General features: G+C 49.0%; 1 protein-coding gene across 1 annotated transcript in view; it reads left to right on the forward strand.

Annotated features, from left to right (window-relative positions):
• Positions 1-13,188, forward strand: part of PAG1 (phosphoprotein membrane anchor with glycosphingolipid microdomains 1) — a 518,307-nt gene that overhangs the window by 452,176 nt on the left and 52,943 nt on the right. Inside the window, exon 8 of the mRNA XM_078687109.1 lies at positions 1,440-1,536. Coding sequence (XP_078543235.1) covers positions 1,440-1,536 — 97 coding nt within the window. The remainder of the gene's footprint in view (positions 1-1,439; positions 1,537-13,188) is intronic.

The raw sequence follows: 13,188 nt of genomic DNA on the forward strand, positions 1-13,188 counted from the left end.
ACACCCCTAGAAAAGGATTTAAACATGCATATTATTGCACCATTGTGGTGATTCATGAATAAATGGAATTTAGTGTGTTGGTCCTATTTTGTGCATTTCTTGCACATGTACGTTTAGCCATTTGTGCTCCAGGTAGAATTTAGAAATTAAAATGGCTTTGACAATATGGCCCTTTGATTTTAAAGTATCTCCTTGTCGCTCCCCTCACTGTCACCTTTAACAATAACAGAATATGGCTGATGATGTAAAACACAGTATACTGTTACAATGTTTTGCAAATTAATATGATTCACAGTTTACCTTTTAAACCGGTGCTTTGACTTGTATCATAAAGAACACACATTCACAGAAAGCATTTTCAAATATTCACCATTAAAAAGGTAATGGTTGTTCAGCTTCAACCTGTCCATTTATACTCATTGTACGTGCCGCACTCATCAACCAAAGCAGACGTCATGAAGAGAACTTCCCATCAAAAATTGGCCAAAAGTTTAAAAACATGTCACCTGGATGCTCGGCATGTGACTAATGGTTGTCAAGAGGTGGGAGCGATTAAAAAAAGCTTTTCTCCAAAGCCCGTGCTCCACAACTATCTTGTACAATGCTACAAATTGCCAACACGTAAATCCTTCCCCACATGAATTGACTGACTGACTGACTAGTCGTGAGTCTAATAGTGCACATGAACCTTTTGTATATACACAATTCAACAAAAGGTTCTAGGATGCATATAATTTACATATTAACTTAAGGTGCCAACTCATGCAGGCCTTTTCTCCACGGTCTCATACATAGTCAAAGGGGATGCATATTTCTCAGGGGAGAGATCTTAGAATCACTTCTGTTTCAGAGTGGTTTCATCTTGGTGTATCTTATAAACTCTATGTTCATGGGTGGGGAGTGGAAGTGTTAAGTTTGACCCCTCTGCTTCACTTCCATTGTACATTCGCTAGCTACACTAAAGGTAATGAAAATGAGGGGTTGACTTTGCCTGATATATTTGGCACGATCTTAGTGTGTTAGTCTATGTGGCAGCCATCTTGAAGCATGTTTCACAAACATTTGCACCGAATACTTTCAATGGCTACCTAAAAGACGTTTTTGAGACAAAATCTGTAAATGAATTAAAGGAAACTTTAGAATAATAGCAGGTAAACTTCTACTAAGTATTCAGAGTTAGATCTAAAGAGCATGTGTATAGAGCAAGCAGAAGGTACCTGACTTGAAGAAATGCATAGGCATGTCAGTGGTCAGCCACCATTCTACAATGATGAAGACTTTCTGATTGGGCATTAACTGACTACTACTGTGCATTAAAAGATAAAGAACACATAAGTAGTTGCACACACTGCATGCCATCTTGGGGTAATTTGACAGGTTTATAGTAGTTCGTTTGTATTTATGTGCTGGCAATTCAATTCCATTGTTTTGTTTTTCAGCCTTCTGAAAAAGAGACGTTTAGCCATTCTGTCACAAGTTTGGCAACTGATCCTCCTCCCAGCTCCTACCAGAACGGTGGCATTAGTAATGGTGACGGTAAGTAGTAAATCTTGCTGTTCAATTGCAGGTGCTGGAGTATTTAATACATCCTGGAATTGTGAAATGATAAACTTCTCTAAACTCCTGTACGTACGTTTGTCCCTTTTAACTTACCGGTCCGATGTTCAGCCCTTTTTAATACTTGTCCTGCAAAACACTTACTAAAAGACATTTTATTTCCAAGTACATCAGTAATAAAAATCCATGAGATTCAATGTAGGTTTTCATAATTCAAACTGGTCTTCAGAACAAATCCACATTTTATCCTCAAAATAGTGTTGTACACCCACATGAATCAGTCTCTTCACTTGCTGGAGCTTTCATGTTGCTAAATTGAGTTCTCTGGAGTTGGTTGATAGTTATTTACTGTACTAATCTTTTGTTACATGTGTTACGATTAATTTAGTTGCATATGCACTCAAATTAAATCATATGTATAAATAAATATATATTGATATATAAACTAAAACCACGTCTGCAGGTTTACTGAACAACAGAAGAGTGAGTAATCCTATTTTGTCATTTTTTTTACACCTACAATAAGTTATACACGTTTTAACTGGGTGTGGGCAAAAGTTTGCCAAGTAAAACATGTTGCAGCCGTGATGGCAAACAAGTTTCCCAAATATACCCGCTGCCCGCGCAATAGATATCTAGTCTGAGGATGTTCCATCAATGAGGGTGGGACACCCTGTGACTGGAAGATGGAGTATAAGTGTGGCTCACTGGTTAGAGGAGGCAGACCTGGAAGCAGAGGTCAGCCCGGGACCAGGGTTCAATTCCCGGCTCGGCAATTCTCGCTCCGGTGCCTACTCGATTCACGGGTTCACACTCTGCGACTCTGGGCAATAGCTTTCTTAATCTCCACAACGGCCCCTCGCGGCGGGATGCCTGGCTTTCACCTTGCGGATACCCTGCCGGGGTTATCTCACAGGGGAATACCAGGACGGGTTCCCTAAGCAAGCGCTTAGAAACCGCTCGGTGATTTGCGCTATATAAATTCCTGTACATTTACATTTACATTTATAAGCCACAGGCACAGCAGGGGGTATGACGGTGCAGGGCTTCCGGGTACTTGACCAGCGAGTACAGTACTGAAGGAACTGGGAGACTATGCTATTTCTATAAAACAGGGGATGACACTTGGTGGGATTTAGACGCTGAAAGAGGAAGTGGTTGCTCAAATAGTGGACAACTGCCAATCTGCATCTGTTGCAACTCACAGCTAAATCAATTGTTTCCTGCTGCTGCAAAGGAATGCTGAAGCTGTCTTTTTGGTGTCTTCTTTTTTTTTAACTTCATCAGCTCTGTGAAATTTCGGGAGCTTAAACATTAGACAGCTCAAGTTTCCTTCAATTTAGGAGAGTTGAGCGAGCAAAGTTCAAAAACTAAACCTTTAGGCTACTTAAAATGACCACGTTTTTTCTCTCCAAATTACTGAAATACTGATGACCAAAAGTACAATTAGTGCTTCAGAAGAAATCATGATTTGTGTGTAAGAAAATACGAGGTGAAAAACGTTCATTTAAGAAACGATAAATTCATCTTTTTTCCAGAAAACATTTTCTAGCTTTTGTGTGCTTATGAAAATAGGAGGAAAAAAGCAAAAACGTTGTCTCTTTCTGAAAGTTCTGTTTTATTTAGTTATGGACTTATTATTATTTTTTTTTTAAAGAACTATGGGCCAGATGTAGGTAGGCTTTTATCGGTCGGTAACGGCCGAAATAGCCTTTTCCTATGTAGGTGTCATATTTACCAATTCTGTTAATAACGAATCGGTATTTACCGATTCGGTATTTACCAAATCATCATTTACCGATTCGGTATTTACCGAATCGGTAAATGAGATGTAGGAAGCACTTTAAAGAGTGCTTTTGTGCTTTAAGGATTCGTTATTTACCACCAACTATTGTGCCACATGTGCACACAAGCACTAATCAGGGGTGCAGCAGGGTGTCAAAGTGACACCCTGCCACCCTTGACTTTTCCCCAATTTTACCGAATCGGTATTTACCGATTCGGTAATTGACATTCATTCCTATGGGCCTCCAGGCCCATAGGAATGAATGGCAAATACCGAATCGGTAATTACCAATTCGGTAAATACCGAATCTTACCGATTCGGTATTTTTTGCAATTACCGATTCGAAAATACTGAATTACCTAAATCTAGCCCTAAAAGTCTACTCATTAAGCCAAATTATCTGCTTACTATTCAGCTAAACACAAAATGTACCACTTAGTCCCTATCTCAAATCAGATTTAAATATCTACATTCAATCAAGAGTTATACATGTTGTACGTTTATACTGCTAGTGAGAGGGGGTAAACCTAATTATGCAACTAAGATGGGAAGGCAACTCATTAGGTATTGGAGATGTTCTTTCCCGAGATTTGTGTTGCTTCCTAACCTCAAAGGCCTCTTAGTCGATAGAGAGTTCTACTTGCAGAAAAAAACTACCTTTTGCCAGGAATCTGTCAAGTAATTGCAAAACAAAATTCACATTTGCCCTTGTCTGTTGGAAAGATCCTGTTAGACACTGTTTTTCAATGAACCACAGGAGGCATCCTGACTGCTCTTTCCGTGGGTGCTTCACTGACTCCAAGCTGCCTTGGTCCACTGCCCCATGCTGGAATGATGTGCTGCTTGTGGAGGAGGGAGGGACATTACACTCTCAGCTTCGGAAAAATCTCTGCCCAATGCCCACGTCAGGTTCGGGCATCTGGAGGTGGAAAGAGGCAGGAGTTTAGCTGAAGGAGACTAATGCATTTTCCTGGTACTATACATTAGGGTACAACTGAATTTCCTCAAAAAGTGACAAGAGGATATTTCATAACATTTCTTTAAGATATATGACCTGCAATTTGATCCCTGGTCACAGATATTTTTTTTAATGAAACCACTTTTTACGAAAATGAATATTTTTCACAAAAGGGATTCTCCACTTTGGTGTCATCTACAATGTTTGCTTTGGGTTCGTTTTCGTCCAGAGAAGACATCTTAGTACAAGGAACCTACACATGAAATGAAAATGTGCAAATTCTTGTTTCATGGCTTCTCAGCAATGGATGAGATGAACATTGTGTGTCTAAACTGTTTTTGATCTTGGCTCCACTGATTGTCCACATGCTACCTAATGGATGGACTGGGTGCATACATTGGATAAAAATAGCATTTAAAAATGGACATTGGTTAAAGTTAACTTTGCCAAATATCCAAGCTATTATTTTACAACTATGTGTGTGTTTTAAAAAAGCACTAGAAAGTAAATAGTGCTGTTTGTCTTGCACATTTCTTCATGTTGCCGGATCAGTTGTTATAAACAGTAGTAAAAGGTAAACAAGCAACAAAAAACATAACGCAATATTCCAAGATCTCCAAGAACAGATGGCTGTGGAGAGTACATTGGTAACGAACCAGGAGTAATTTAATAAATCTCCGTATAATTACATATACCAAACCCAACTGTGTCCGTATCGTTTGTCATGGCAACTCCTGTTTGGCCTTGAAGTTGTGATCATATTGCTTCAGCGCAAACACCATATCAATCCTCCAAGTTTACATCAACTGCAGAAGATGTAGAATTCTTCTCAGTTAAGGCACTAATATACAGCATGCGGGGAAGACCACCACCTGAAAAGTCAGCTACTTGGGTTTTTCTGTTGTTTGGTCCTTTTTAGGTCTCGACCTCTGCCAATGCGCTTGCGCATTGCAGATGTCGAGATCTAATGTAGGCGAAACAAACTCATGAATCCAGCGAGGATTGTCCCCAATGCACGTGAGTTACTGAGGCGCGACGCTTCCCCAGCGCACGCTTGGCCTCACTTCTCATTCACACCCCATATGGTCGTTCCCTCCCACTCGCTCGCACATCAAAGGCTGCTTCTCCCCCAGTCAACCCCTCCCCCCCACAGCAATGCAGAGAGCTTGTTTATTTAATCCCCGCTCGCCCCCCCCCCACAGAAATGCCGACACTGACGCCGTGCTCGGTGTTTCTCTTGCTTCACTCCCATCTTATTTGTGTTCCATGTTTTGTTTGCTATCTCTCGTTGATGTGATAGCTGCTTGAATCTGTTTCTGTGGGGGCTCACTGAACAGAGATGTGTGCAGGTGGGGACGAGAGGTGTGTGTTGCAGTGAACACAAAGCAAATACAGCCATTCCCGTCCATTGATAGAGACGCATCCCTACTACTAGGAAATGTGTTTAAAAGGATCCGTATTTATTTTTACTGTTGAATGTGTTCATTGAATATTGAATTACACACCTAAATCTTTTATCTGGCAGTCCTTACATCCGTTTCTATCTTTCCGTTTCATTTGCCCAGCCATTTACCCGATATTATGTCAGCTGTTGATGGTTGTGTGTGTGTATGTGTGTGTGTGTGTGTGGGGGGGGGGGGGGTTTGAAGTGAAGGAGTCGGGTGGTTCTGAGAAGGAAGTTCATTGGCATACGCTTTCTCAAACTGTCTGAAAATAGTTGTCGAGTTGAATTGCTTAATCTCCCTCCCCCAACCAATTTATTTCTTCCTTTCACCAAATATGTTAATCTCGGCTCGCACATAAGAGACTGACATGTTTCCTTTCTCTGCTTTAACCCACCTTCTGGGAAATGTATGTTGAAATTAAAGTGCTTTGTCCTGGCTCATCTCTTTGTGACATTCATGGAGGGGGAGCCTTTTCAATGAGGCTGTTATTGGGGTAACTTGAGCCAACAGTCCCTTGAGTTGCTGTCTGTGCAACTATGAGCAAGAAGCAGTAAAAGCGGATGCAGCCTTTTTTAGTACGTTTATATTTCATGCCTTCATGAGAAGTAATGTTGGAGGATGTTGAAATCTGGAATTTTCTTTGCATCTCCTTGTTAAAAATATATGGGATAAAGCGCATTGTAACATTCCAACAGCTGCTTATTTGAGATTGTCTCCAGGTGTTCAATATTTTATTTTAAGTGGTGTGCTAGTTGCAGGTGTGCACTTCTTATAATAACTGGTTTGCACAAACCTTATTCTTGTTTAGTATCCGGTCACATTTAGCCTACACTGGCTTCGCATGAAGGCACACTTTCTAAAATGTAGACTTTGGTAAATCCGCCTAAATGCTTCAAGCTAAAATTATGTAGGTGTTTATTTGGTATTATTTATATGATCGTTTCCTTGTTCTCCCCTTGTTAGCTCTAATTTGCAATCCACTGCCAAAGCTGGCAGGAATGTACAAAGTAGAAACGTTCACAAGTACAAACTGTGACTACACTGACACACTCCAACCCGCCCCCCTAACAGACGCCACTTCACTATCAACACTCAGCAACACCACAGCACCACTCAGCACCACCACAGCATCACTCAGCACCACTCAGCACCACCACAGCATCACTCAGCACCACTCAGCACCACCACAGCATCACTCAGCGCCACCCCAGCATCACTCAGCGCCACCACAGCACCACTCAGCGCCACCACAGCACCACTCAGCACCACCACAGCACCACTCAGCACCACCACAGCACCACTCAGCGCCACCAGAGCATCACTCAGCGCCACCACAGCACCACTCAGCACCACCCCAGCATCACTCAGCACCACCACATCATCACTCAGCACCACCACATTATCACTCAGCACCACCACATTATCACTCGGCACCACCACAGCACCACTCGGCACCACCACAGCATCACTTAGCACCACCACAGCACCACTCAGCACCACCACAGCACCACTCAGCACCACCCCAGCATCACTCAGCACCACCCCAGCATCACTCAGCACCACCACAGCACCAGCACAGCACCACTCAGCACCACCCCAGCATCACTCAGCGCCACCCCAGCATCACTCAGTGCCACCCCAGCATCACTCAGCACCACCACAGCACCACTCAGCATCACCACATCATCACTCAGCGCTACCCCAGCATCAATCAGCACCACGACATTATCACTCAGCACCACCACATTATCACTCAGCACCACCACAGCACCACTCAGCACCACCACAGCATCACTCAGCACCACCACAGCACCGCTCAGCACCACCACAGCACCACTCAGCACCACCACATTATCACTCAGCACCACCACATTATCACTCAGCACCACCACATTATCACTCAGCAGCACCACTCAGCACCACTACAGCACCACTCAGCGCCACCCCAGCATCACTCAGTACCACCACAGCATCACTCAGCACCACCACAGCATCACTCAGCACCACCACATTATCACTCAGCACCACCACAGCACCACTCAGCACCACCACAGCATCACTCAGCGCCACACCAGCATCACTCAGCACCACCCCAGCATCACTCAGCACCACTCAGCACCACCACAGCATCACTCAGCGCCACCACAGTATCACTCAGCGCCACCCCAGCATCACTCAGCACCACCACAGCCCCACTCAGCACCACCACAGCACCACAACAGCACCACTCAGCACCACCACAGCCCCACTCAGCACCACCACAGCACCACCACATTATCACTCAGCACCACCACATTATCACTCAGCACCACCACAGCACCACTCAGCACCACCACAGCACCACTCAGCACCACCACAGCATCACTCAGCACCACCACAGCACCACTCAGCACCACTCAGCACCACCACAGCATAAACCAGCGCAACCCCAGCATCACTCAGCGCCACTCCAGCATCACTCAGCACCACCACAGCACCACTCAGCACCACTCAGCACCACCTCAGCATAAACCAGCGCAACCCCAGCATCACTCAGCGCCACTCCAGCATCACTCAGTGCCACCCCAGCATCACTCAGTGCCACCCCAGCATCACTCAGCACCACCACATCATCACTCAGCACCACCACAGCATCACTCAGCGCCACCACAGCATCACTCAGTGCTACCCCAGCATCACTCAGTGCTACCCCAGCATCACTCAGCGCTACCCCAGCATCACTCAGCGCTACCCCAGCATCACTCAGCGCTACCCCAGCATCACTCAGCGCTACCCCAGCAGCACTCAACGCCACCACATTATCACTCAGCACCACCACATTATCACTCCGCACCACCACAGCACCACTCAGCACCACCACAGCATCACTCAGCACCACCACAGCACCACTCAGCACTACCACAGCACCACTCAGCACCACCACAGCACCACTCAGCACCACTCAGCACCACCACAGCACCACTCAGCACCACCACATTATCAGTCAGCACCGCCACAGCACCATTCAGCACCACCACCATCACTCAGAACCACCACAGCACCACTCAGCACCACCACAGCACCACTCAGCACCACCACAGCACCACTCAGCACCACCACAGCATCACTCAGCACCACCACATTATCACTCAGCACCACTCAGCACCACCACAGCATCACTCAGCACCACCACAGCACCACTCATCACCATCACAGCATCACTCAGCGCCACACCAGCATCACTCAGCACCACCCCAGCATCACTCCGCACCACTCAGCACCACCACAGTATCACTCAGCGCCACCACAGTATCCCTCAGCGCCACCCCAGCATCACTCAGCACCACCACAGCACCACTCAGCATCACCACATCATCACTCAGTGCTACCCCAGCATCACTCAGCACCACCACTGCACCACTCAGCATCACTCAGCACCACCACAGCCCCACTCAGCACCACCACAGCACCACTCAGCACCACCACAGCACCACTCAGCACCACCACAGCCCCAATCAGCACCAGCACAGCATCACCACAGCATCACTCAGCACCACCACAGCCTCCCTCAGCACCACTACAGCATCACTCAGCACCACCACAGCATCACTCAGCACCACCACAGCACCCCTCCACCACCACAGCACCACGCGCTGAGTGATGCTGGGGTGGCGCTGAGTGATGCTGGGGTGGAGCTGAGTGATGCTGGGGTGGCGCTGAGTGATGCAGGGGTTGCGCTGGTTTATGCTGTGGTGGTGCTGAGTGGTGCTGTGGTGGTGCTGAGTGGTGCTGTGGTGGTGCTGAGTGGTGCTGTGGTGGTGCTGAGGGATGATGTGGTGGTGTTGAGTGAGGCTGTGGTGGTGCTGAGTGATGCTGTGGTGATGCTGTGCTGGTGCTGAGTGGTGCTGTGGTGGTACTGTGGTGGTGCTGAATGGTGCTGTGGTGGTGCTGAGTGGTGCTGATTGGGGCTGTGGTGGTGCTGAGTGGTGCTGTGGTGCTGCTGAGTGGTGCTGAGTGGGGCTGTGGTGGTGCTGTGGTGGTGCTGAGTGATGCTGAGTGGTGCTGTGGTGGTGCTGAGTGATGCTGGGGTAGCACTGAGTGATGATGTGGTGATGCTGAGTGGTGCTGTGGTGGTGTTGAGTGATGCTGGGGTGGCGCTGAGTGATACTGTGGTGGCGCTGAGTGATGCTGTGGTGGTGCTGAGTGGTGCGGAGTGATGCTGGGGTGGTGCTGAGTGATGCTGGTGTGGCGCTGAGTGATGCTGTGATGGTGATGAGTGGTGCTGTGGTGGTGCTGAGTGATGCTGTGGTCGTGCTGAGTGATGCTGTGGTGGTGTTGAGTGATGCTGTGGTGGTGGTGAGTGGTGCTGAGTGATAATGTGGTGGTGCTGAGTGGTGCTGTGGTGGTGGAGGGATGCTGTGGTGGTGCTGAGTGATGCTGTGGTGGTGCTGAGTGATGCTGTAGTGGTGCTGAGGGAGGCTGTGGTGGTGCTGAGTGATGCTGTGGTGATGCTGTGCTGGTGCTGATTGGGGCTGTGGTGGTGCTGAGTGGTGCTGTGGTGGTGCTGAGTGGTGCTGTGGTGGTGCTGAGTGGGGCTGTGGTGGTGCTGAGTGATGCTGAGTGGTGCAGTGGTGGTGCTGAGTGATGCTGGGGTAGCACTGAGTGATGATGTGGTGATGCTGAGTGGTGCTGTGGTGGTGCTGAGTGATGCTGGGGTGGCGCTGAGGGATACTGTGGTGGCGCTGAGTGATACTGTGGTGGTGCTGAGTGGTGCGGAGTGATGCTGGGGTGGTGCTGAGTGATGCTGGTGTGGCGCTGAGTGATGCTGTGATGGTGATGAGTGGTGCTGTGGTGGTGCTGAGTGATGCTGTGGTGGTGCTGAGTGGTGCTGAGTGATAATGTGGTGGTGCTGAGTGATGCTGTGGTGGTGCTGAGTGGTGCTGTGGTGGTGCTGAGTGGTGCTGTGGTGGTGCTGAGTGGTGCTGTGGTGGTTCTGAGTGATGGTGGTGGTGCTGAATGGTGCTGTGGCGGTGCTGACTGATAATGTGGTGGTGCTGAGTGGTGCTGTGGTGGTGCTGAGTGGTGCTGAGTGGTGCTGTGGTGGTGCTGAGTGGTGCTGTGGTAGTGCTGAGTGGTGCTGTGGTGGTGCTGAGTGATGCTGTGGTGGTGCTGAGTGGTGCTGTGGTGGTGCGGAGTGATAATGTGGTGGTGCTGAGTGATAATGTGGTGGCGTTGAGTGCTGCTGGGGTAGCGCTGAGTGATGCTGGGGTAGCGCTGAGTGATGCTGGGGTAGCGCTGAGTGATGCTGGGGTAGCGCTGAGTGATGCTGGGGTAGCACTGAGTGATGCTGGGGTAGCACTGAGTGATGCTGTGGTGGCGCTGAGTGATGCTGTGGTGGTGCTGAGTGATGATGTGGTGGTGCTGAGTGATGCTGGGGTGGCACTGAGTGATGCTGGGGTGGCACTGAGTGATGCTGGAGTGGCGCTGAGTGATGCTGGGGTTGCGCTGGTTTATGCTGAGGTGGTGCTGAGTGGTGCTGAGTGGTGCTGTGGTGGTGCTGAGTGATGCTGGAGTGGCGCTGAGTGATGCTGGGGTTGCGCTGGTTTATGCTGTGGTGGTGCTGAGTGGTGCTGAGTGGTGCTGTGGTGGTGCTGAGTGATGCTGTGGTGGTGCTGAGTGGTGCTGTGGTGGTGCTGAGTGGTGCTGTGGTGGTGCTGAGTGATAATGTGGTGGTGCTGAGTGATAATGTGGTGGTGCTGTGGTGGTGCTGAGTGGGGCTGTGGTGGTGCTGAGTGGTGCTGTTGTGGTGCTGTGGTGGTGCTGAGTGGGGCTGTGGTGGTGCTGAGTGATGCTGGGGTGGCGCTGAGTGATACTGTGGTGGCGCTGAGTGATGCTGTGGTGGTGCTGAGTGGTGCTGAGTGATGCTGGGGTGGTGCTGAGTGATGCTGGTGTGGCGCTGAGTGATGCTGTGGTGGTGCTGAGTGGTGCTGTGGTGGTGCTGAGTGATAATGTGGTGGTGCTGAGTGATGCTGTGGTGGTGCTGAGTGATGCTGTGGTGGTACTGAGTGATGCTGGGGTGGCGCTGAGTGGTGCTGTAGTGGTGCTGAGTGGTGCTGCTGAGTGATAATGTGGTGGTGCTGAGTGATAATGTGGTGGTGCTGAGTGATAATGTGGTGGTGCTGAGTGGTGCTGTGGTGGTGCTGAGCGGTGCTGTGGTGGTGCTGAGTGATGCTGTGGTGGTGCTGAGTGGTGCTGTGGTGGTGCTGAGTGATAATGTGGTGGTGCTGAGTGATAATGTCGTGGTGCTGATTGATGCTGGGGTAGCGCTGAGTGATGATGTGGTGATGCTGAGTGGTGCTGTGGTGGTGCTGAGTGATGCTGGGGTGGCACTGAGTGATGCTGGGGTGGCGCTGAGTGATGCTGGGGTGGTGCTGAGCATCACGCAGCACCACCACATCATCACTCAGCACCACCACATCATCACTCAGCGCCACCACATCATCACTCAGTGCTACCCCAGCATCACTCAGTGCTACCCCAGCATCACTCAGCGCTACCCCAGCATCACTGAGCGCAACCCCAGCATCACTGAGCGCAACCCCAGTATCACTCAGCGCTACCCCAGCATCACTCAGCGCTACCCCAGCATCCCTCAGCGCCACCCCAGCATCACTCAGCGCCACTCCAGCATCACTCAGCGCCACTCCAGCATCACTCAGCGCCACTCCAGCATCACTCAGCGCCACTCCAGCATCACTCAGCGCCACCCCAGCATCACTCAGCGCCACCCCAGCATCACTCAGCGCCACCCCAGCATCACTCAGCGCTACCCCAGCATCACTCAGCGCCACCCCAGCATCACTCAGCGCCAACCCAGCATCACTCAGCACCACCACAGCATCACTCAGCACCACCACAGCGCCTCCACAGCATCACTCAGGGCCTCCACAGCATCACTCAGGGCCTCCACAGCATCACTCAGGGCCTCCACAGCATCACTCAGGGCCTCCACAGCATCACTCAGGGCCTCCACAGCATCACTCAGGGCCTCCACAGCATCACTCACGGCCTCCACAGCATCACTCACGGCCTCCACAGCATCACTCACGGCCTCCACAGCATCACTCCGGGCCACCACAGCATCACTCAGGGGCACCACAACATCACTATGCGCTACCACAGCATCACTGAACGCCACAGCATCACTCGTCGCGACCACAACATCACTCCGCGCCATCACAGCATCAATCTGTGCAACCATTCAACAGCAACTGGTTCAAATATGTTCTCTCAATGTTTCAAGCTTCATTACAAATGTCAGAAAAATATGTTAATATTTACCTTCTGTTCATGAATTTTCGTCACAATAAAATACACTGAACATAATCTTCTCAAAAGTTATTTACAAAAGTTTAAGCTATTGCCATTATAAATTACAATCACTTTTATTTAAGTATTAATTA

The sequence above is a fragment of the Lissotriton helveticus genome, chromosome 4_1, assembly GCF_964261635.1.
Source record: "Lissotriton helveticus chromosome 4_1, aLisHel1.1, whole genome shotgun sequence".
In the NCBI taxonomy this organism is placed as follows: Eukaryota; Metazoa; Chordata; class Amphibia; order Caudata; family Salamandridae; genus Lissotriton; species Lissotriton helveticus.